Source organism: Vulpes vulpes, chromosome 10 (assembly GCF_048418805.1).
Source record: "Vulpes vulpes isolate BD-2025 chromosome 10, VulVul3, whole genome shotgun sequence".
Classification (NCBI taxonomy): Eukaryota; Metazoa; Chordata; class Mammalia; order Carnivora; family Canidae; genus Vulpes; species Vulpes vulpes.
In genome coordinates this window covers 7625986-7649731 of record NC_132789.1, presented here as the reverse complement: position 1 = coordinate 7649731, position 23746 = coordinate 7625986, and the positions used below count along the sequence as shown (strand labels likewise).

At 47.8% G+C, this 23746-nt stretch overlaps 1 protein-coding gene across 3 annotated transcripts in view; it reads left to right on the top strand.

Annotated features, from left to right (window-relative positions):
• The window catches only part of TMEM120B (transmembrane protein 120B), a 45595-nt gene that overhangs the window by 19779 nt on the left and 2070 nt on the right, over positions 1–23746 (top strand). Inside the window, exons 3-11 of one of the 3 annotated variants that reach the window (XM_026018797.2) lie at positions 634–750; positions 4975–5034; positions 5662–5757; positions 11649–11738; positions 18476–18541; positions 19452–19513; positions 20924–21016; positions 22890–22954; positions 23290–23358. In XM_026018797.2, the coding sequence (XP_025874582.1) occupies positions 634–750; positions 4975–5034; positions 5662–5757; positions 11649–11738; positions 18476–18541; positions 19452–19513; positions 20924–21016; positions 22890–22954; positions 23290–23358 (718 nt within the window). Of the gene's footprint in view, positions 1–633; positions 751–4974; positions 5035–5661; positions 5758–11648; positions 11739–18475; positions 18542–19451; positions 19514–20923; positions 21017–22889; positions 23707–23746 lie in introns of those variants that run through there. The other 2 variants (XM_026018796.2, XM_026018799.2) reach the window with 2 other exon arrangements.

Below are 23746 nucleotides of genomic sequence, written 5' to 3'. Positions count from 1 at the left end.
AGATGCGAATAGAATCCCCCATTCCTGTTTGACAAACAAAATGCTCCTAGACATTGACAATTGTCCCCAGTTGAGAACCATTGGGTTAGAAGGTTGACCCATGAGGACACACTTAATACACCGAGAGGGTGTCCACTGTCTTGTTTTTCTAGTCTTGAGAGTTAAATATCACCAAAAAACCCCCAGACAGTGATCAGTTAACTGCTAATAGTTTTAAAGCACTTTCCTGTCTGTACTCCTAGTAATCTTCAGGCCCTTCTTTTAGAAGAGTAAGAAGCAAGGTATTGCCTCTAGAGGTCCATTGAGGTCCTCATACCTTGTGTGAAGGGTCATTCTAAATGTGTTACATTTAGCGTACTCACTTACTCCTCACACGAGTACTGTCCGTGAGATAGGCCTGATGTTACCCCTGTTTTTCGGGTATGGAAAATAAGATGGAGAGGTTAAAGGGCTTTTCCAAGGTCACAAGCTAGCAGTGACCCAGTGTCAAACCCACAGGGTACAGAGGGAGAATTGAGGTTGCAAGAGGCATTGAGATATAAAGACAGGAGGGTAGTGCCCAGAGCCCCCGGATTCTTCCTCTAATTTGAGTAACACCCCGCTTATCCTATGCCCACACATCTGACCAAACAGGTACAAGAACCATGCCAGTCGGGAGGAGGCAGAGCTCATTCAGCAGATGAGCGCCAACATCAAGGAGCGTCAGAACATCTTCTTCGACATGGAGGCCTACCTGCCCAAGAAGAATGGGTAGGAGCTGGGAACTTATCCCACCCCTGCAGTGGGCAGACACCCAGGCCTAGAGTACTGGTCTGTGTGATTCCCAGCTGCCTGCTGGAGCTTGAGGTTGAGGGAAAGGAGGGAAGCAAGAGGAGACAGAAGGCAGCTTCCTCAGATGTTTCTCCACAGAACAGGAGGGGGTCTCAGAGTGACCTTCCTGGGAGGGCTTTTGTAAGATCTGGTTTCCAGCATCTGCCACATGTGTGGTGCCACCCAAGGTCAAGAGAAGAGATGTTTTTTCCTAAAGAACAAACATTTTTTTATTTTATTTTTATTTTAAATTCTGGTGTAGTTGACAGTACTGTATTAGTATCGGGTGTACATCAGCCGATGCTCATCAGCACGAGTTCACTCCTTCATCCCCATCACTTGTTTCCCCCCACCCCCAGCCCCTCTCCTCTGATGACCATCAGTTTGTTCTCTGTAGTTAAGATTGTTTCTTTTCTCTCTCTCTCTCTCTCTCTCTCTCTCTCTCTTTTCCTATGAGAACAAACATTTATTGAGTGCCTGTTGTATGCCTAGCATTGTGCTGGGGGCTTTTGAATTGTCTACAGCTTGGTGAGTCAGACCCAGGTATCCAAATTCTAAAAGATTCAAAGACAATTGGGGGTGTTCTGCTCAGGTGGCTCAGCCCATGTTTGGATGTAAACACTCTGACTCCAGAGCTTTTGTTCTTTCTGTCTTCCTCCTTTGGAGAAGTCCCATTTCCTCCCTCAGGTGACATCACTGCCACCTGTTCCAGAGCAAGATCGGACAGTGTTGTATCAAAACCTGGTGCAGACTGCTAAGTGTGCTCCTATCAGTTACCTCTGGCCCTTTCTCCTGGTTTGGCCTACCACTAGCCAGAGGCCCTATCAGGAGGCTTACTATCCCTTTGACATTTAAAGCCATTCCTCTTGGCTTCTCTTCTTTTGCCATATTTGATGAAAAACTCTTTGAGTTGGGTAGTGATAATTTTCCATAGAATAAAACTGCATGACCCTTTTTAAAATTAAAAAAATACATAAAAATATTATTTATTTATCCATGAGAGACCCAGAGAGAGGCAGAGACACAGGCAGAGGGAGAAGCAGGGTTCCCACAGTGAGCCTGATGCAAAACTAAATCCCAGGATCTCAGGATCACAACCTAAGCTTAAGGCAGGTGCTCAACCACTGAGCCACCTAGGGGTCCCTAAAATTTTTAAAAAAGATTTTATTTAGTTATTTAAGAGATAGAGACACAGAGCAGGAGCAAGGGGAAAGGCAGAGGGAAAAGTAAGCTCCCCACTGAGTGCTGGAAGCCCGATGTGAGGCTCGATTCCAGGACCTTGAGAACATGACTTGAGCTGAAGACAGACGCTTAATCCACTGAGTCACCTGGGTGCCCCCGCATGACCCATTTTTACAGTGTGGCTGAGATACACTTTCCCAGCTCTAGTCACCTTAGTCCTCCATACATTTTACATTGGTTGGCAATCTTTGGCTTCATGTGACAGAAAACCCAACTCAAAGTGCTTATAAAAAAATAGGGAATTTATTGGCTTGTATAATAGAAAGGTGCAGATTTTGCTGTGGGTCTGGCTGGATCTTGCTGCTCAAGTAATATTGTTAGGCTCTGTCTCTTAGGGAGCTTTCCTTTTACTCTCTTTACTATGTGGGTTTTGTTCTTAGGGAGACTTTCTCTGCAAACTGGCCCCAGTAGCTCTGGGTTTGCATTCTGCCGGCTTACCAGTTCCAGTAGAGAAAGCCTCTTTGTTTCTTAGTAGTTCTGGGGGGAAAAAAATCCCAGGACTGAATCTCATTGGCTTGTGACCAATGTGTCACGTGACCATCCTTAACCCAATCAGGAGGATGCACTGGTTTGATGGGCTAAGTGCCGCTCACTGCCTTACCTTAGGAACTTGGGGGGGGGTGGTGTTGGTGGGGGGATGATGAATCTCTGAAGGGAAATGGCACTGCTTTTTCAGGAATATACTGTATCACTAGGCAAAAAAAGAAAGATGTTCTTTTTACACCTCTGCTCCAGTTACTCCATACTGGAAATGCCCCTAGAATTTACTCAGAGCTAGAAAGAAGACTCTTCTGTTTGCTTTTCTCCTCTGGACCTTCTACTCATCCTTCAAAGTCTCATTCAAATATTGTCAATTAAATGAAGCCTTTCCAAAACCCCTCTCCCTCTGTGGAATTAACCCTTCCTCTCCAAAATTTCATAACCATTTATTTGTACTTTATTAGTGTCATTGGAGTACAGGCTATTGTAACAAAAGCCTGATGATGCAGGGCCTCCAGCAAGCTGGCAGTTTCTCTTCTCACACAGCAGTCCAGAGGTCAGAGGACCAAGAATGATGGGTTCATGGGGTCATGTGAGGACTCAGGATCCTTCCAGTCCACCTCCCTGCCTCTCCACTCTTCAGGGAGTTGTGCTCATGTGCATGGCCAAAGCTGGCTTACACCATCACATCCTCAGGAAGTGGAGGGCAAGCAGATCCTTTTTACAAAAAAAAAAAAAAAAAAGGGATCCCTGGGTGGCGCAGCAGTTTGGCGCCTGCCTTTGGCCCAGGGCGCGATCCTGGAGACCCGGGATTGAATCCCACGTTGGGCTCCCGGTGCATGGAGCCTGCTTCTCCCTCTGCCTGTGTCTCTGCCTCTCTCTCTCTCTCTCTCTCTCTCTCTGTGACTATCATAAACAAAACAAAACAAAACAAGTTTGTCATTCCCCAGCAAAGCCAAAAACACACAAATTCTATAATCTACAAATTCCACTCCTATCTCTATAGCCAGTGAAAATGAGTGCTTCTGCCCTCCGATAGACATGTATATGAATGTCAACAGCAAAGAATCCAGACACAAAAAGGACACATCACATGTTGCATTAATTTTTTTTTATGAAATGTCCAGAATAGGCAAATCCGTAGATGGAGTGCTGGGAGAAAGGAGGAAAGGAAGTGACTGCTGATAGGTATGGGCTTTCTTTGGGATGATGAAAATATTCTAGAATTAGGTAATGGTGACAGTTATATAGTATTTTGAATATACTAGAAACCATGAAAGTTGTATACTTGAAAAGGGTGAGGTCATAGGGGTGCCTGGCTGGCTCACTCAGAAGAGCATGTGACTTTTGATCTCAGGGCCATGAGTTCAAGCCCCGCGTGGGGTGTAGAGATCATTTAAAGAAATAAAACTGGGCAGCCTGGTAGTGCAGCAGTTTAGTGTCGCCTGCAGCTGGGGGTGTGGTCCTGGAGACCTGAGATCGAGTCCTGCGTCGGGCTTCCTGCATGGAGCCTGCTTCTCCCTCTGCCTGTGTCTCTGCCTCTCTCTCTCTCTCTCTCTCTGAATAAATAAATAAATAATCTTAAAAAAAATAAAACTTTAAAAAATGGGTGATGTTATTTTATATGAATTACATCTTGATAAAAAAAAAAAGTGTTCACAGCAGCTGTATTTCTATTAGCCAAAAACTGAAAACATCTTAAGTGTTCATCAGTAGTAGAATGAATAAATAAGTTGTGGTATCTCCACTAAGTGGAATACTATACACAGACAACATGGATGAGTCTCACCAACATAATATTGAGGGAAAGGAGCTAGGCATAAAATACACTGTAGGTATACCTATAAATATACTGAAGGTTATACTTCAGTTTTAAAAATAACCCTTTAAAAAATTAAAAAAAAATAAAAATAACCCTTTTTTTAAAAAAAGATCTTATTTATTTATTTATAAGAGATACACAGAGAGGCAGAGACACAGGCACAGGGAGAAGCAGGCTCCCTGCAAGGTAGCCTGATGCAGGCCTTGATCCCAAGACCTTGGGATCATGACCTGAGCCGAAGGCAAATGCCTAACTGCTGAGCCACTGAGCCACCCAGGTGTGCTAGAGAACCTTCAAATTGACCTAGAATTGTACACGTGTTCACCTCACTGGTTGGAATTTAGTCACATGCTCACATTAGCTGCAAGAGAGCCTGGGAAATATGGTCCCTAGGCCAGCTAAAATGGGGGGAAATGGCTTGGTCATGACTGTTGTGTGTCACAGTTGTAACATGCTCCAGTCATTCTCACTCCATGTGAGAATTTTACCGCTAAGTTTAGCACTTTATTTTCTAACATCGGTGCTTAATGCATGCTTACTAAGTTTGAATGTTTTTGGTTGGGGCCCACTCCCAGGGCTGGTAAGGAACAAGTTGGCACTCACAAGTACTTTCCTTCCAGGCTCTACTTAAATCTGGTCCTTGGCAATGTGAATGTGACCCTTCTCAGCAACCAGGCCAAGTAAGTATCTCAGACTCCTACCTGGCTTTAGGGAATCCAGGCATTTTGCTCTTTCAACTCAGAAGAAATGAACCAAGCTAGAATTTTTGCATAAATAGAAAACATTAAGAGTTGGGCTCTGGCTCTTAGTTTTTCTGACACTCTCTTTTCTGTGGGGAGACCATCCTCAGAGGGTTACTTCCTTCTCTTCATGCAGTTGATACATTGGGTAAACAGAACTGCTACTTTCCCATGAGAAATGGGCCCTGCTCCATTCCACTCCTTATAACACCTAGTTCTCCTGGGCAGCAGGCAGTACTGTCCATCTGAAAGTGGTCAGTTCTGGGGGTAGGAGAGCTCTGGTGTTTTTGTTGCTGTAGCATCCCCATCATCGGCCCGGAGATCTACCCCAGGAGTCCAGGGACATGGGAAGCTTTGCGTATGGGTCCTCTTTCTCTAGTCGATCATCACCATTAATTCAAGACCAGAGCTTTCCTTTGGGATCAGAAGGTTCTTGTGGGCAGTGGGTGGTGGTAGGTGGAGGATCTAATGGGGCTGAGGATTCTGCCTCAAGATGAAATATGGTTATATTACTGTAACTATAGTTAATAGTTATATGACCTTTCCTGGGGGTGTTGCTCACTGCAGATTTGCTTACAAGGATGAGTATGAGAAGTTCAAGCTCTACCTGACCATCATCCTGCTCCTGGGTGCTGTGGCGTGTCGATTTGTCCTCCACTACAGGTAACAGGAAGTGTGGTGGTGTGTGTAGACATGGGGGTGGGTCTCTTGTATCTGCAGTGTTTGGTAGGTTGTAGGTAGAGAAAAGCCTTTTCTCATGAGAAATAGCAGTCCTGTCCACTCTATATCTGTCTAACAAATATCTACTGAACCCCTATTGGAGAGACCTTGTAACTCTTGGGAAAGAGCCCAATGGCATACTCATGCAATGGAATATTATTCTAGTAATAAATTGGAGTAAAGTATTGATATGTGCTACAACATGGATGAACCTTGAAAACATTTTGTTCAGTGAGAGAAGTTAGTCACAAAAGGCCACATATTGTATGATTCCATTTATATAAAGTATCCAGAACAGGCAGATCTATAGAGATAGAAGGCAGATTAGTGGTCAGGAGCTGGGTGGAAGGGAAGTGGGAGTGGGCACTGTTGATGGACATGGGATTTCTTTCTCCCTTCCCTTCCTTTCTTCCTTTCTTTCTTTCTTTCTTTCTTTCTTTCTTTCTTTCTTTCTTTCTTTCTTTCTTTTTCTTTTTCTTTTTCTTTTTCTTTTTCTTTTTTTTTTTTTCTTTTTTCTTTTTTCTTTTTTCTTTTTTCTTTTTTCTTTTTCTTTCAAGATTTTATTGATTTATTCATGAGAGACACAAAGAGAGAGGCAGAGACACAGGCAGAGGGAGAAGCAGGCCCCTCACAGGGAGTTCAATGCAGGACTTGATCCCTGGACCGGAGTCACACCCTGAGCTGAAGGCAGATACTCAACCACTGAGCTACCCAGGTGTCCCAGGCATGGGATTTCTGTTGGAGTGAGGAGAATGTTCCAGAATTAGATAGAGATGATGAATGTACAGCTCTGAATCTATAAAAAGTAATGATTATATACTTTTTAAAAAAGATTTTATTTATTCATGAGAGACACAGAGAGAGAGAGAGATTGAGAGAGAGAGAGAGAGAGAGAGAGGAACAGACACAGGCATAGAGAGAAGCAGGCTCCATGCAGGGAGCCTAACGTGGGACTCCATCCTGGGACTCCAGGATCACACTCTGGGCTGAAGGCGGCGCTAAACCACTGAGCCACCTGGGCTGCCCTGATTATATACTTTGAAAGGATGAATTGTAGGGTATATGAATTATGTGTCAATTATAAAAAAGGGAAAGAGAAAGAGAAAAAGGAAAGAAAGAAGGAATTAAAAAAGATAGATCATAGACTGCCTGGGTTTGAATCCTGGCTTTGGGACTAACTGATGGTTACCATGAGCAGGTTCCCTCTGAGAGCCTCAGTCTCCCCATCTGTGAAATGAGGGTGACACCAGGCTTTGGTAATGCTGCACATGGAGAGCTCTGCCCAGCACCTGGCACCAGTGGTGCAAGTGAGAGCTCGGCTACTGCTTTGGGAGCAGAATGGGGCCACACTGCTCTGAGAGGCTGAGTCCAGTGGGTTCAAGCTGCCCTGCCTCAGGGGGTTTTATTTCTCCCCCTGGCCATGGGTTTTCTGCTCTAAAGGGAGGCAACCAAGTACAGCTTGGGTGTTTGGCCCATGTGTCAGGGGTTATTTCCTGGCAGGCTCTTGGCTGGGAGTCCAGTTTCTGATCTGGCCACTTGAATGTCCAGACAAAGGCCCTTTTAGGTCCTGGGCCCATGCCTGCTTGCTGCCTCGGGCCTGGCCTGTTTCCCCAGAGGGTAGAGGCTGCGCACACCAGTACTGTCTGCTCACATGCCCCTCCGGAAGGGATAGAAGTTCTTGATGTGCAACCAGATTCCCTTGCACCGGGACATCTGGGGCCCTCAAAGGACAAACATATGGTGTGTTGTCAAGTTTTAAAGTTCAGTGAGGGCCTGGGTATTTCAGTTTCTCCCCACCCCTTTCTGTGTTCATTTCCTGGGGCTGTTGGAACACAGCACCAAGAGCTGGATGGCTTAGAACAACAGAAATCTGTTCTGTCACAGTTCTGGAGTCTAAGAGTCTGAAATGAAGGTGCTGATGGGACCACACTTGCTTTGGAGGCTCTAGGGGAGGATCCCGCCTTGCCTCTTCTAGCTCCTGGCGGTGCCAGCTTCCTTGGCTAAAAGCTGTCTCCCTCCAGTCTGAGCTTCATGTACTTCGGTCTCATCACACAGCCTTCTCCCCTGCATGTCCCTGTGTTTCTCTCATGGCCTTCTTATGAGGACACCAGTCTTTGAACTCAGGGTCCACCCTAATCTGATATGACCTTATCCTAACTAATTAAATTTGCCAAGACCCTATTTCCAGATAAGGTCATATTCTGCCGGCCTGGGCGGATGTGAATTTTGAGGGAACACCTAGTGTATGTTCTGTGGGTTAAAAATAGGACAGGGGAAGGGGGCTGGATGGACAGCTCATCTCTGTTCTGCCTTCAGGGAAGTTTGTCCTGCTGCTTAACCTTGGGCAACTGACCTAACCTCTCCCCACCTCGGATCCTTCCCATATGAAATGAGGGTAATGGGAGCTACCTGGCAGGATGGCCGAGAGGACTGGATAGGTTCTATTTGCAGTATTTAGACTAGTGCCTGGCACATAAGTGCCATCAAAGTGTGAGCAGTTGTGATTGCTGCCATCATTTTGTGCTAAGGCTGGGTGGGCTGGAAGAGATTGCAGCTTAATATCCAGTGCATCCAAGGAGGAGGAGTCTCTTTCCTTTCTTTGTCCCCTTGGGATGGCTTCCTTGCTGGGTGCCCCACCGAAAGGCCCTTCTATGGTGCCTCTAGGTCTGGAGCTGGGCTAGGCATGGCCAACGTCCTTCAGAACTATGGGTTCTAGGTCCAGCTCTGCCTCTCCCAGACTGTAGAGCCCTTTCTACTCCTCTTTCCTATGGCCGGAAGACATCTGCCCATGTTGCCTGGTCTTTGGGAGGCTTTGGTGAGCCTGCTGGAGAGTGTGATGGTTCTTTCTTCTGCCTCAGGCCAAGAGGCTGTGTCTAGTTAGGACTGTCCTCTATCAGGATTGGGTTTTGAAGCTTCAGGAAAACTGGTTGGAATTAAGCTCAGGTTAGTTGGGTTTGGGTTTGGATCTCACTCCTGGCCAGCTCACTTTCTCTCTCTGAGCCTCATTATCCTCATCTGTAAAATGGGAAGTTGTACTGTGTTGGTTTGTGTTTCCCCCAGAAGCAACCCCCAGGGTGAGCATTTGAGTGCCAGTAGTTTATTTCAGAGGCAATCCCAGGAAACATTGGTAAGGGAATGGAGAGTGAGACAGGAGGGGCTATCCTGTAGGTACCTGGAGCCCAGTGCTGCTGGAGAACTGAGGGAAGGCATGGGACATGCCTCAGTTATCCCACTTAAGGGGCGGCTGAGCAAGAATATTTATCTTCCAGCTGCTGTTGTTCAGGGGAGTTGAGGACTGCTGCCAGACGTGTTGATTCCCTGTCCCTCCTGATCTGCTTCTCTTCACCAGCAGAATGAGCTCTGAGGGCCTGAGAAAGCCCCCAGACATGCCAGGAATTCCAGATTCCAGCTGCTGGGATTTAGATAGACGGGCATAGACGTGGCAAGTGGATCTGCCACAAGAAGCAGTCCTGTGGGGTTGTTTGAGGATCCAGAGAAATTGTCCGTGTAAAACGCCTGCCGCATTGCAAGTTCCCAGTGATTAGAGCTGGCCTGGTGTGGCCACCTGAGTCATGGTCCCCAAAGATGTGCTTGTTCTAATCCTCAGAACCTGCAAATATGTTACCTTACAAGGCAGAACATCTCCGCAGATAGATTAAATTAAGGGTCTTGAGAAGAGATTATCCTGGATTATTCAGTGGGCCCAATGGAAGTACATGGGTCCTTATAAGAGGGAAGTGGGAGGGTCAGAGTCAGAGAAGGAAACATGATGATAGAAGTGGAAGTCATGGTGATGCCATGCCACGAAACAGGAATGCAGGCACCTCTAGATGCTGGAAAAGGTAAGCAAATGGATTCTTCCCTAGCGTCTCTGGAAGGAAGCCAGCCCTGCTGACCCATTTCAGACTTCTGACCTCTGGAGCTGTAAGAGAATAAATGTGTGTTGCTTCCAGTCACTAAATTTGTGGTATTTCGTTACAGTAGCAACAGGGAGCTCAGACACTCAGGCCAAGCAGGCTGAGGCCGGTGCTCAAGCATGTCCCTGCAGTGCTGGGGCCATACAGCTTTATTTTTATTCCCCCTCTTCACTGATAAGATATAGGAAAGGACTAGTGAAAAACATGCTGGTAAGCACGACTCAGCCTGGGCCTGCCCCCTGTCTGGAAGTGAGCTCAGAAGTCAATGTGTAAGTGATCCTCTGCCCTGGGGAGGCTGTCCCCACCCCAGCACCCCATTCAAGTCAAGCTTTGGGGGCAGCCCGGGTTGCTCAGCAGTTTGGCGCTTGCCTTCAGCCCAGGGCGTGATCCTGGAGACCCGGGATCGAGTCCCGCGTTGGGCTCCCTGCATGGAGCCTGCTTCTCCCTCTGCCTGTGTCTCTGCCTCTCTCTCTCTGTGTCTCTCATGAGTAAATAAGTAAAATCTTTAAAAAAAAAAACAAAAAAAACAAAAAACAAAACAAAACAAGTCAAGCCTTTGACTTCCTCAGAGTTAAGGGTCTGGGACTCACTTCTCAAACTTTGGGTACTTTGTGATATTTCCCAAAATTATAACAGGGAATATATGTAGCCCTCCCCGTGTGCTAGGCCCCATTCTACGTGCTTCATGTATTAAACTCAACTGATGCTCACAAGCAGCCTGCACGGGACCTGCTATCATTCTCCCCACTTCAGTAGAGGAAGTGATGTCACAGGAGAATCACCAACTTGCCTGTGCTCCCACAGCAGGGAAGAGGCAGAACAGGGATTTGAACTCAGGCCCTGTGTTTCCAGAGTCTATTCCTGACCCTCCCAAGACTGCCTCTGCAGGCGATGGTTCAGGAGGGCTTGGGGTTGAAAGTGTGTCATCTGTGGTCACAAAACAGGGTCACGTAGCTTAAAAGACACCTTCCAACTTCTGCACTTAGTATTCGAGTCACCCCCTTCCATTTCCGTCTGAGGGTTATCATTAGTTGTCATAGTTCAGAGGTAGAAATGGAGGAGATTGGGAGTGTTCTTCCTCCCCTCTGCAGACACCTAGCACCCCATACGGTCATCTCCTTGTTTCCACGCTGAGTGGATGTGTATGGCACTAGGAGGTACAGAGGCGCTTCCATTTGGGGTGGAAGATATAGCCTTCTTTAGAGCCAGGGGCAGGGGAGCCTTCTGGGGGACTTTCTGTCATTGGCTCTGTCCCAGGATCCTTCACCCCGGAATATTTGGGTAGGGGGCGAACCTTCGAATTTTATAGACAGCAAAGCTGAGGCCAGGGAGCCCTCTGACGAGGTCACAAGCCACGTTTCTGCCAGTTCTCCCCTCTGATCAGGGCACAGCAGCAGCTCCAGCCGCTCTGTTCTGTTGGCCTCTAAGGGCCTTCTCTGCCAGGCTCTGGGCTATGGGTACCGTAGAAGAGGCAGGGAGTTCTTAATTCATCTTACAGACAATTCAGGCCATAAGAATTTTTTTGTAAGTGCAAGAAAGTTTATAGATGTTTTAAGGGGACAGAAGGAATTTACATTTAGACAGTTTAAACTAAAGTATGAAGCTTTCTACTTAAAGTTCTCCTGTTGCCATCAGACAATAAGAATTTAGAAGGGAGACAGGGTATCCTAGGCTGTGCGCTCAGGGGAGGAGATGAAACCTCAGCTTGAGCCTTAAAGGCAAGTAGGATTCTGGTGGAAAGGTGAGGAGGGGCACAGGCATGCGAGGTGGTGGCCCGGCTTCCTCTGTCTTCCCCAGATTGGTGGGTGTCTCCAGAGGTGGCCTGGGTGGGCGGCCCTCATCATGGTTTGCTGTTCTGTTGCAGTGCAGGTGAGAGAGCCATCCCTGATTCTCATGCCTGCTGTTTCTCTCCACCAGGGTGACGGACGAAGTTTTTAACTTTCTGCTGGTGTGGTATTACTGTACCCTGACAATTCGGGAGAGTATTCTCATCAGCAATGGCTCAAGGTAATTGGGGGCCCGGCTTTGAGGGGGGGGCATAGAGGGGCCAAAGGGAGATCTGTCATGGAAGGGACACAGGTGAGGGCTGTCGACCTCAGCCTGTGTTCCCTTCCTCCATGGAGGGGAGAGGTGTCCGTGACTTCAGAGCCATGGAGGAGGAAAACTGTGTCCGCTGCTGCAGTGTCACCTCCTGTGGTCCATCTCCTGCTTACAAAAAACTCTAACTCAGATGGGTTTAACACAACAGAAAATTTGTTTTCTCATATCAAGGAACAGGTCCGTTGGGACTGACTTCAGGTCAAGCTTAGTCCAGGTGCTCAGACAGTGGCATCAGGACCCACTTTCTCTCCACCCCTCACCTCTGCCATCTACTGCGCTGTCTTCATTCTCAGGCTCCATGCAGAGGCACCCTGGAGCTCCAGGCCCACATCTTTATTTCTAGCACTCCCAGCAAAATAGGGCACATTGCTGTCTTCCAAGGGTCTCCCTGGGTCACATGGGCACTTGCAGAACTGATGCCTGTCTCTGAACCAATCACTGTGGCTGGAGAATGCACGGCTGTGATTGTTCGAGCTTGAGCCTCACCTCTGCCCCTGGTGACAAGAGTGGATAGTCCCCCACAGGGAGTTGGGGAGGACACGTGGTGAGGGGCTTGGTTCAAATCTGCCCTGTTACCCAGGTGGTGCTGAGAAGGAAGACGGCCAGACTGGGGGGTGAAGCTTCCTCAGTTCTAATCCCACTGCTGTTCCCAAGCAGCTCTGCAGCCCTGGACAACTGATGTCCCCTCTCTGTGCTATTTCACAGCCCTCTGGGGGGAGTGTGCCTCCATGGTGCTGAGTGAATCACACAACCAAGGCTCCCCACCTCTGAAGGCCTGCAAATACAAGGAGCCTCTCTATTTTGTTATTCTCCTTTCTACCTCTCCTATCTCTGAGTGGAGAGTCTGGGGGCCCAGTTAATACCTTAGACTTGGCACCTACAGGACCCATTCTCCACAGGTCTGATTCCCTTTTGGGGTAGCTGTTTCATCTGTGTGTGCCATGCTTGTTCCGTGTTTTTCCCTGAAATGGAAAGTAACAATCTCCCAGCCCCTTCTTGCTTTCTTCCTCCTGGACACTAGTAAGGAATTGTTATGAACTGTGCATTTAGGACTGGGGGCATCTGCAAACCCCTAAATAATTTGCCACCTTTTCACTTTTCTGCCCAGTGTTCTCTTATGGCAGATCCCTGCTCTGCTGGGCCTTAGCCTGAAGGTAGAGCCTAGAGGTAAGGACCAGGGGCCCAGTGATTTTTAGTTATACAGCCCTATAGCCTGTAGCCTGTTAGAAGAGATCAGTGTTTCTCAAACAGCATGCATTCTTGACCCATCCTTGTCATTTTTACCTTTTCCATGTACCATCTGGATGATAATTTTCACATTTTAAAGCTACCTCTCCCTTTTTTTTTTAACTTAAGTACTAGTTTATTTTAAAAGGAAATTTTATTTCATCACCATACATGGAAAACCAGCATTAGTTGCAGGAAAGAGGAAGTAGTGTAAAAATATCCTTTTGTTTTCTTCATATAACTTATTGGAGTCAATTATTCTTGCTTCCGGAAGGCTCTGAGCCTGAGGCCTGCTATCTCTCTGTGCGTGTACATGTGTGTAAAAAGGGAAGATTAGTGGATCTTGAGAGACATTTTGTAAAAAAGATTTTATTTATTCATGAGAGACACAGAGAGAGAGACACACACACAAGCAGAGGGAGAAGTAGGCCCCATACAGGGAGCCTGACGTGGGACTGGATCCTGGGACTCCAGGATCATGCCCTGGGCCAAAGGCAGATACCAAACTGCTGAGCCACCCAGGTGTCCGTTGAGAGACATTATTGAAGAGACTCTCCTTGACTGAATCAGGAGAACAAAGACTGAAAAGATGACCTCTCACCATGTGGTTCGGTATCAGCTAGTGTTACGTTGGAGTGTCATCTAAAACTTGGTGGTACGTACCCCATGCTTTGGGAAACACTGAAGTAGAACATCTTACCAAATAAATAACATTTATAGTCTTCCTTAATTTTAGTGAATAGTATCTTTTTGCTTTTGGGTGTTGTCGGAGGGGAGTCAGGATGGTAGATAGTGGGGGAAGAGGGCCAAGGCAAGTGGCAAGGCCTCCTTGTCATGAATTCTCTTCCTGTCCCCACGGGCTTACTGTCAGTCTTAAGTTTTATCCTTCTGCTGGACTCATATTAAGAGTCTTCAGAGGCATGCTACAACTCTAACTGTCACTAACACATTAGTAAGAGTTACTCTGGTCGGCTCTTTAGTGTACAAGCTGTAGTGGGAGGGGGTGTGTGTGGTTACCAGGAGGAAAGGACCACGCCTGAGTGGAGGTCCCTGCAAGTGTGGGGCACACCAGGAAAATGGGGAGGGGGACACTGGGGGACAGAAGTGGGGTTCCAAAGCCAGGCCTCATTTGCCTAACACTTCAGCAAGTATCTCAAGTCATAATGGCACTGTTCCTGTGGGCCTATCTCTGGTCTCACTTGGGGCAAGGATTTGGATGTGGTGGCATCTGGGATCTGGAATGGGTAGGGTAGGCTTGGTGCTTTATCTTCTGGAATGACTACAAGAGCTGTGGCTCATTAGCTCAGCACAATAATCAAATCAAGTTCCCTTGCAAACCCTGCAAATGAGGGAAACTACCTGATAGGAGTACACATGACGGGGGTGGGGGAGAGGCATATACAGGCATACCTTGTCTAACTGTACTATGCAGATAATGTGTGTTTTTACAAATTGAAGGTTTGTGACAACTTTGTGTCGAGCAGGTCTATCAGCACCATTTTTCTAACAGTATTTGCTCATTTTGTGTCTCATGTTTTGGTAATTCTTGTAGTATTTCAAACCTTTTCATTATTATTGTATGGTTATTAGTGATATGTGACCAGTGATTACAGTTCACTGAGAGCTCAGATGATGGTTAGCATTTTTCAGCAACATATTTTTATATTAAGGTATGTGCATTGCTTTTCTAGACATGCTATCGCAGACTTACTAGACTACAGTATAGTGTAAACATAGCTTTGATAGGAAAGTTATAGAAAACCAAAAAGTTCATTTGACTTGCTTTATTGCAGCGCCCTGAAAGTGAACCCACAATACCTTTTAAGTGTGCCTTATATTAATGGTTCAAGGAGGTGAAAAGGGCTCCAGCAATGTTAACAGTCCTCCTCCCTGAAGTCTTGTTCCTTGGAAGTGCTGGCTTCCAGCATCCCAGGCCAGCATCTCACCAGATCAACAATCTCATAGGAAAAGGGCTCTTTCCTCCGCAGATCCAGTTGTAATTCTGAGGCAGATTTCTGATTGGCTCGGCTGCCGAGATCACAGGCTCATTCCTGAGCTAATCAGTGCGGCCGGAGGGATGCAGAGTCCCGATTGGCTGCCTCTGAGTCACGTGCCTGGCTATGTCCCCGTCACCTCCCCCTCAGCCACCCAGACTCAGTGTGGGGATGAGGTGGTTCACCCAAGGAAAAGCCTGGCGTGATACCAGAATGTGGGGGATGGGGTGGAGGTGGGGTGATTGACGGAGAGGCAAAACAGCAGATGTCCTCTACACCCAGAATAAATAATGAATCAGGGATCGTGTTAGCTTTTCTGGACAGCCAGCCCATGGGTGCCTGGTGCCAACTGGCAATTATAGGGGCCTTTCCTAGGATCAAGCCGTGCAGGGGTGGCCAGGATGGAGGGATCCACAGTGTGGAAGCCGGTCCCCCACCTACCCACATGACCTGAAGCTCAAAGCCAGAAATAGTCTGCGGATGAATAGTTGCTGGTGCCTGCAAGTCGTGCACACGTGCAAGCATGGCTAGGGTGTCCTGAAAGGAGGCCGTGGTATCCTCGGACACAATTCCCAGATGCTAAGCCGTGCTATTCCTACACGGTGCCTGGGTGTGTACCGCTCTTCCTTGGGTATCTACCATCTGCTCATTAAATCGCCCATAAGCCCCTGCAAACTTTATTTCTTTGGTCACCCATTAGAGTGACCACTAATGGGTCTAAGTTTCTTTGAGGGTGATAAAAATGTCCTAAAACTGATGTAGTCATTGTTGTACAACTCTGAATATACTACAACTGACTTATATATTTTATTTTATTTTATTTTATTTTATTTTATTTTATTTTATTTATTTTATTTTATTTTATTTTATTTTTTTGACTTACATATTTTAAATGGGTGAATTGTACGATATTTGAATTAAGTTGTAGCAGAACGGATGCATAAACACACATGTGCACAAAAGCAGCCCAGCACTCTGGCGTGTGCAGATGGATGAGGGAACTCGCGAACACCGTGCCAGGGAAGAAGCAATTTCTAGCCTTTCCTAGTACCGCTGAGCCCTGCTTACCGGGGGCATCTGCCAGAGCTGGGCTCTGGGTGCTGTGGCTGTGCAATGAAAAGCTGCTGCTCTGCCAGGCTTGCAGCACAGAGACTGCGTCTGGCTCTGGCCGCTCCCACACGGGGAGGGGGCATCTTTCAGGGGGGCTTTGGGGAATAGGACAAAGGAGCACAGGATTGGCCAAGCTTCCAGGGCTTGTGTGTGGCTCTGCGAGGACTTAGGGGGAAGTGGTTTCAGAGAGGCTTCTTGGGTACTCTTCAGGCTGAAAGTCTGAGGCTGGAGTTAACTGCCTTTTTCTGTGAGAGAATGAGAGCCAGGGGTCCTTGGAGACATTGACAGGCAACCCAGAGACATGGTGGGATGGGAGGAACCGGGATCAAAGAAGTGGGTGGATGTCCTACCGTGTTCCTCCATGCTGGTGGCATCAGACCAGCTGCTGCTTCATCAGCCACACCTCCTGGACATCATTTCAACATTTATTGCGTGCGTACTGTTTGCTGGGTGCTGTTAAAGCTGGGAATAAAGAGCCATGTGAAACCTTGTTTCTAACCATAATGTTTGAGGCCTCTGCAGGCCATGCCTGCACCCCTGATTTATGTCCAGATCTATTGTGGGACTGCAAAGAGGAGAGATGAGTAAGATCCAGTATCTGCTCATGGGATCTGCAGTTGGAAGGTTTTAAGGCCACTCAAACCTGCTTATTAGGACAATCCAAATTTAAACCTCAACAACACACTAATTTTCACCTAATAAGATTGGCAGAAAATTTAAAACTTGGAATCTAGCATTAGTGAGGGTTTGGGGAACCCAGTTTCTACTGCTTAGTCCTTGGGAGGAAGGAGTCCTGCTGCTCCCAGGCTGCATTTGGCAAAGCAGATCGCTGCCACATTGTGTTCTCTGCCACGTAGTTCTGAGACAGGGGCTGGACAGGCCAGGAGAGGTAAAGGTTTGAGGGTCCAGCTTTCATCCTAGGCTGGAACCTTAACACTGAGGAGGGGGTGCCAATGAGGCTCCCTCCCCTGCTGTGAAGTGAGAGCCCTTAAGGGGGTACTGGGTTCTGAAAACAGGGTTCCCACAGCTTCTACACTGGACACACGAGGGCCAGGGTTGGGCCAGGGCCTGCTGTAGGTAGAGGAGCAGATGAGCCCGGGTCGTGGGCTCCCAGGGAGAAAGTGCATCTGGGATGATGAGATGCTGCGAGGGCAGTGTGTGTGTTCTTTCTCCGTGTCTGCAGGATAACAGAGGTAGCTACAGCTCTGTGCGAGTGCGGGTGTGTGTGCGTGTGTGCTGTTTATTCAACACACTTACCGAACACCTGCTCTGAGTTCTGAGTTCTGAGTCACAGATACATCAATGAAGAACACAGACAAGATCCCTGCTCTTCTGATGTTTACATTTAAGGGGGAAAAGGGTTCAGAGTACACATGAAGGGAAGAAATGAATAATTTCAGACAGTGGTAAGCACCACAAACAAAATAAAACAGGGTAATGTGATCCAGAGTGGGGCTGCCTGGCTGTTTTAGATAAGGTAGTCAGAGAAGGCCTTTTGGAGGAGTTGACAATTGGTCCAAAACTTGAATTTGGACCAGGAGCCAGGCAGGCCAAGTTCTCAGAGCAGAGAATAGCTAGTACAAAGTCCCTGTTGGTCTGCTTGGGCTGCCGTGACAAAATACCACAGGCCGGGGGAGCTGAAACAACAGAAATCTATTTTCTCACAGTTCTGGAGGCTAGAAGTCCAAAATCAAGGTGCCAGCTCCATTGGTTTCTCCTGAGGCCTCTCCTTGGCTTGCAGAACCCACCTTGTCTTCATGTGGCCTCTTCTCTGGAGCATACCCACCCCTGGTGTCTCTTCCCCTTACATGGACCCCACCCCTGTTGGATGAGGGCACACCCTCAGGATGTCACATAACCTTAATCGTCTCTTTAAAGTTCCTGTCTTTGAATACAGTTACATTCTAAGGTACTAGCTAGCCCTAAGGGAGTTAGGGCTACAACATAGAAACCTGGGCGGGGGTGGAGGGACACATAATTCAGTCCATAATAGGCCCTGAGGTAGCAGTGGGCTTGGCAGGTTCAAGGAGAGGACAGGGAGATGAGGCTTGAAGTTGGGGTGTGGTGAGGGACGTGCTTAGGGCCACGGGAAGCCACTGGAGGCCCGAGTGCTTCTGTGGGTCTCCTGGCTAATCTGCGAGTGGTTTGTGTGTGATTGTGTAGCTCTGGGGGACAGAGGAAAGGCTGAAATCATGGCATGGATCTATTTCATGGCTGCAGAGTAGCCCATGCACACATGCATGGGCTCATAGACTGGGAATGAGCCACCTGTTCCCCTCCACACCTGAACTCCCTCTCCTTTTCTTCTCCAAGAATTAAAGGCTGGTGGGTGTCTCATCACTACGTGTCCACATTCCTCTCTGGAGTGATGCTGACCTGGTGAGTGTCTCATGGGGGCCCGTGAATAGGGAGCTGGCAGTGGACGAGCGGGCACCTTCGAGGCTCCTGGCCTGGGTTGACTTCTGGGCCAAGGAGGAAAGTGTGAGCTTACAGCCGGGAGGCAGGGATCCCCTAGGCCAGCTGGGAGGTTTCTGGGGGTGTTCCGCTGGCCTGCTAGTGGGGACACAGCTGGCAGGGAGCAGTGACAGAAAGAGGACATAGATGAGGCTCCAAAGGAGACAGACAGAGGGAGTGGGGATCAGCAAGAATTTAGGCTTCAGAATGATGATCCAGGCCCCCTGCTTCTAGAATGGGCTTAAAGAACAATGACGAAAGTAACCTGGCCCAGCCCCAGGGACACTGGTGCAGAAATCAGGGACCTTCATTTAATTTTATTTATTTTTTATTTTATTTTATTTTTTCCATTTAATTTTAAAAGCTTTTCTTCTTGAGGTGCCTCGCAGGCCCAGTTGGAGCATGTGACTCTTGATCTCGAGGTCACGAGTTCAAGCCTCACGTTGGGTGTAGAGATTACTTAAATACGTTTTTTAAAATTTAATTATTTTTTAAAGGATTTACTTATTTACTTATTTATTCATTCATTCATTCATTCATTCATGAGACACACACACAGAGAGAGAGAGAGAGAGAGAGAGAGGCAGAGACACAGGAAGAGGGAGAAGCAGGCTCCATGCAGGGAGCCTGACATGGGACTTGATCCTGGGACTCCGGGATCACGCCCTGGGCTGAAGGCGGCACTAAACCGCTGAGCCACCCGGACTGCCCAATTTTTTTTTTTTTTTTTTTTAAATTAAAAGCTTTACTTCTCTTAGCTGGAATAGAGAGGGGCAGGGATGAATGTCTGATTTCACAGCATACCTCACCTTTGCTTTCCCCCACTTCTTTGCAGGCCTAACGGACTGATTTATCAGAAGTTTCGTAATCAGTTTTTAGCGTTTTCCATTTTTCAGAGTGAGTGCCTCTTATCTAGGTTTGGGGGAGGGAACACAGTTTCCTGGGGCTTTTGCCTTGGAGGCCCCTGTCATCCCTCCTCCCTTGTAAGGGGTGTGTCTAGTATGGAAGGGAGCTTGGGGCAGGGGAGGGTCCCAGAAATCCAGCAAAGAGACGTCTGCCCCCAGATCACCACCCATTCCTGGGGGAGGGGCGGCCTGACCACCCTCACCCCTAGGAGCCCCCATCACTGCCTTTTCTTCCCTGTGTCACAACTGGACCCATGGTGATGTTTAGGAACTGAGTGGTGTTGGGGGCACTACCTCAAAATGGAAATAGAGTATATGTTCTTTTTTTCATTTAAGAACAGCTCTGGCTTGGGGCTTCTGGCTGGCTCAGTCGGTAGGGTGAGTGATTCTTGATCTTGGGGGTGTGAGTTCAAGCCCCACATTGGGTATAGAGATTGCTTAAAGGTAAAATCTTAAAAAAAAAAAAAAAAAGCAGCTCTAGATTTATATGAGTGAATTGGTCCTAGGGGTCCCCTCTGAGAGGAGTTTGGATAGTTGGAGATAGGGACGGACAGAGTTTTGTTTTTACCAAATACCTAGTTGTTCCCTTTGAATTTTATTGTGTGCATATAACTGATACAAAAATACAATTTAATTGTTTTTAAAGGTTTATTTATTTATTCATGAGAGACACAGAGGGGGAGAGAGAGAGGCAGAGACACAGGCAGAGGGAGAAGCAGGCTCCATGCAGGGAGCCCCATGTGGGACTTGATCCCGGATCCCGGGATCACACCCTGATTCGAAGGCAGACACTTAACCGCTGAGCCACCCAGGTATCCCCCACAATTTAATTTTTAAAGAAAACTCTGCTAACAAAGCCGAGAATGAAAATTATATATAATCTCACCCTTAGAAGTGATCACTGTTAATAGATTTAAGTCCTTTCATTTATTCATATATACGTATATACTGCATTTTGTAGTTTATAAGTCTGGGATCTCTGTACATATAGCTTTGCGTATAACCTGTTTTTTTCTTTTAACAATAATTATGGTTTTTTTTTCTGTGTCAATACATGGCATTCTGTCTCCTCATTTTTAGTAACTACTAAGTATCCCATTTTATGAAAATGTCTCTTGCTGTCTTGGCATTACACACAGCTCCCAGCATGGTGCCACCATTCCAGCGAGCATCTGTTCTAGAAGTTTCTAACCTCATTGGTGCTTAGTTGGGTCTTCAGATAACCGGCTCCCATTGTATTCTGGATAAGGGATAAAGTAGGTTCAGGCTGAAGTGTGTGTGTGTGTGTGTGTGTGTTGGGCTGAGAGGGTTGCACCCTCTGGGCATGGAAGACCCCTGAGTCTGCACGGAGGTGGCACCCAGTCCTCCAGACCCTGAGCTGGGCGCTGTGCTCCCCCTGCAGGCTGTGTCCAGTTCCTGCAATATTATTACCAGAGGGGCTGCCTCTACAGGCTGCGCGCCCTGGGGGAGAGGAATCACCTGGACCTCACCGTGGGTGAGTAGCCCAGCCTGGGGAGGGGTGGGGGGTGGGGGGCAAGTGCTGGTCCCTCCCTGCTCCCTCAGACCTCACCACTAACTCCCTACACTGGGAGCACGAGCCAGTAAGAAGGTAACAAGACCTACCACCCACAAAGCCAGGGCTGCCAGCCTCTACTTAAGTTGCTTTTCATAATTCATGATGGATTCTGTTCCAGCCAACAAGCCTGAGGCCAGCTGTGTGCCAGGCCTTAATGCTAGCTTCTGTCTTATTCTTTTTATTTTTTAAAGATTTTATTTATTTATTCATGAGAAACACACAAAGAGAGAGAGAGAGAGAGAGAGAGGCAGGCAGAGACACAGGCAGAGGGAGAAGCAGGCTCCATGCAGGGAGCCCATCGTGGGACTCAATCCTGGGTCTCGAGGATCACACCCTGGGCTGAAGGCAGGCGCTAAACCACTGAGCCACCCAGGGATCCCGTCTTATTCTTTTTAAATGTCTATTTTTTTGCCTGTGTTTTGTAATATGCATAATTATATAAGCATAGTGTTGTTGTGCATGTATAGTATGCCTACACATAGGGACGCCTGGGTGGCTCAGTCTGTTAAGCATCTGACTCTTGATCTCAGCTCAGGTCTTCATCTCAGGGTCATGAGTTAAAGCCTTGAGTTGGGCTCTATGCTGAGCCTACTTAAGAGGAGTAATAATAATATGGCTACATATAAATATGTATAGACACACATATATACATCGGGAATGTGTACTAGACTATTATATATATATATATATATATTTTTTTTTTTTTTGAGAGAGAGAGAGAGAAAATGTAGTGGGGAGGGGCAGAGGGAGAGAGAAAATCTTAAGCAGACTGCACGCCCAGCTCAGAGCCTCACACAGGGCTCGATCTCAAGACCCTGAGGTCATGACTTGAGCTGAAATCAAGAGTCAAAAAAAAAAAAAAAAAAGAAAGAAAGAAAGAAATCAAGAGTCAGATGCTTAACTGACTGAGCTACCCAGGCACCTGTGTGCTTAACTTTTTTTAACTCATGGATCAAGTCCCCAGTCAATAGAGCTTGGAGAGCTCTTGTCTCAACTTTCACAGGAAACTAATAAAATTCTGTCATCTTTTGAGATGGTCATTTCAACTGAATTACTCTGCAGAGTAGGCCCTGCTTTGTCAAGATGCAGTTGAAGTGACACATGCAAAAGTCCATTATAAAATGCAAAATTCTGGGATGCCCAGGTGATCCTGGAGTCCCGGGATCGAGTCCCACGTTGGGCTCCCTGCAGAGGGAGCTTCTCCCTCTGCCTGTGTCTCTGCCTCTCTCTCTCTGTCTCTCATGAATAAATAATCTTTAAAAAACTGCAAAATTCTGTGCAAATTAAATACATGATTAAAAATCAGTGCCCAGGGATCCCTGGGTGGCGCAGTGGTTTGGCGCTTGCCTTTGGCCCAGGGCGCGATCCTGGAGACCCGGGATCGAATCCCACATCAGGCTCCCGGTGCATGGAGCCTGCTTCTCCCTCTGCCTATGTCTCTGCCTCTCTCTGTCTCTCTGTGTGACTATCATAAATAAATAAAAATTAAAAAAAAAAATTAAAAAAAAAAAGTGCCTGGCATGTCCGCTTTAAGTGTTGTCAAGCCCTAGGAGTTCATGGTGACTCGAGGCATGAGAGTAGTCATGCCTGTGACGGGTGTTCTACACGCTCTCTGGGTGGTGTTCATAGTTGAGTGTCACCCACTGATGACAGGTGAGGGCTCCCCCCCCCCCCCGCCTCATGTGGCTAATCTCCGGAGACTGGCATGGCTTGGTGGTAGGTGCTTGATGGGGCTGTGGGGGCAACTGAACCCCATCACACAGACCCTTTACTTCCTCTTTCATCTCCACAGAAGGATTCCAGTCCTGGATGTGGCGGGGCCTCACCTTCCTTCTGCCTTTCCTGTTCTGTGGCCATGTGAGTCCCCTGGAGTTTGTGGGTATCCCCTGTTCTGGGCTGACCCCTGGGAACAAAAGGTCCTCAGGCCTCTCCCTCATTCACCAGCTGTCCCTGAGCTGGGCATCCCATTGGGTCCTGGAGCAGACATGGCCCCTATCTGTGCCTTGTGCTCTGGGATGCTGAGGCAGGAGCCAGCAGTGGCCCGTAGCACCAGCATACTGAGCCCCAGATCTTCAGGCTGCTGTGGCCTGGTGGACACCAGAAGCTGGGGGCCTGGTCCACCCCCTGGGCTTCCCCATGTGGGTCTCCAGGGGAACCCGATGGGGTAAGTGGTGCCTGCCTCCTCTCTCTAGTTCTGGCAGCTGTACAATGCCATCACGTTATTTGAGCTCTCCAGCCACGAGGAATGCAGAGAATGGCAGGTATGGTGTGTGTGTGTTGGTGGGGCAGAGGAGGGGTCCTGGGGAAGGCTGGGCCAGCTTCCTCGGCCACCCCTTTACTTCCCATGGAAGCCCTGTGCCCTGAGCTCCTTGCTCCTGAGGCCCAGGAGACCCTAAGTGGTCTGAGAACCCTACTGAATGCTAGGGGGGTGTCCCCACCTCGGGGCCCTGCAGTGACCCTGAGGACTCATGCACTTGGTCCAGAGCCCTGCTTTCTATGGATGGAACTCTGCAGTTTGCCAGTGGCTTGTGCTAAGAGGGTTGCGAGGTCACAGAAGCAGCTGATCAAAGCTGGCTCCCCCTTTTCTTCCTTTCCCCTCCTCCCCCTGCCACCCTTCCCCCATCTCCTTGCATGGCCCTGCCCCTGCCA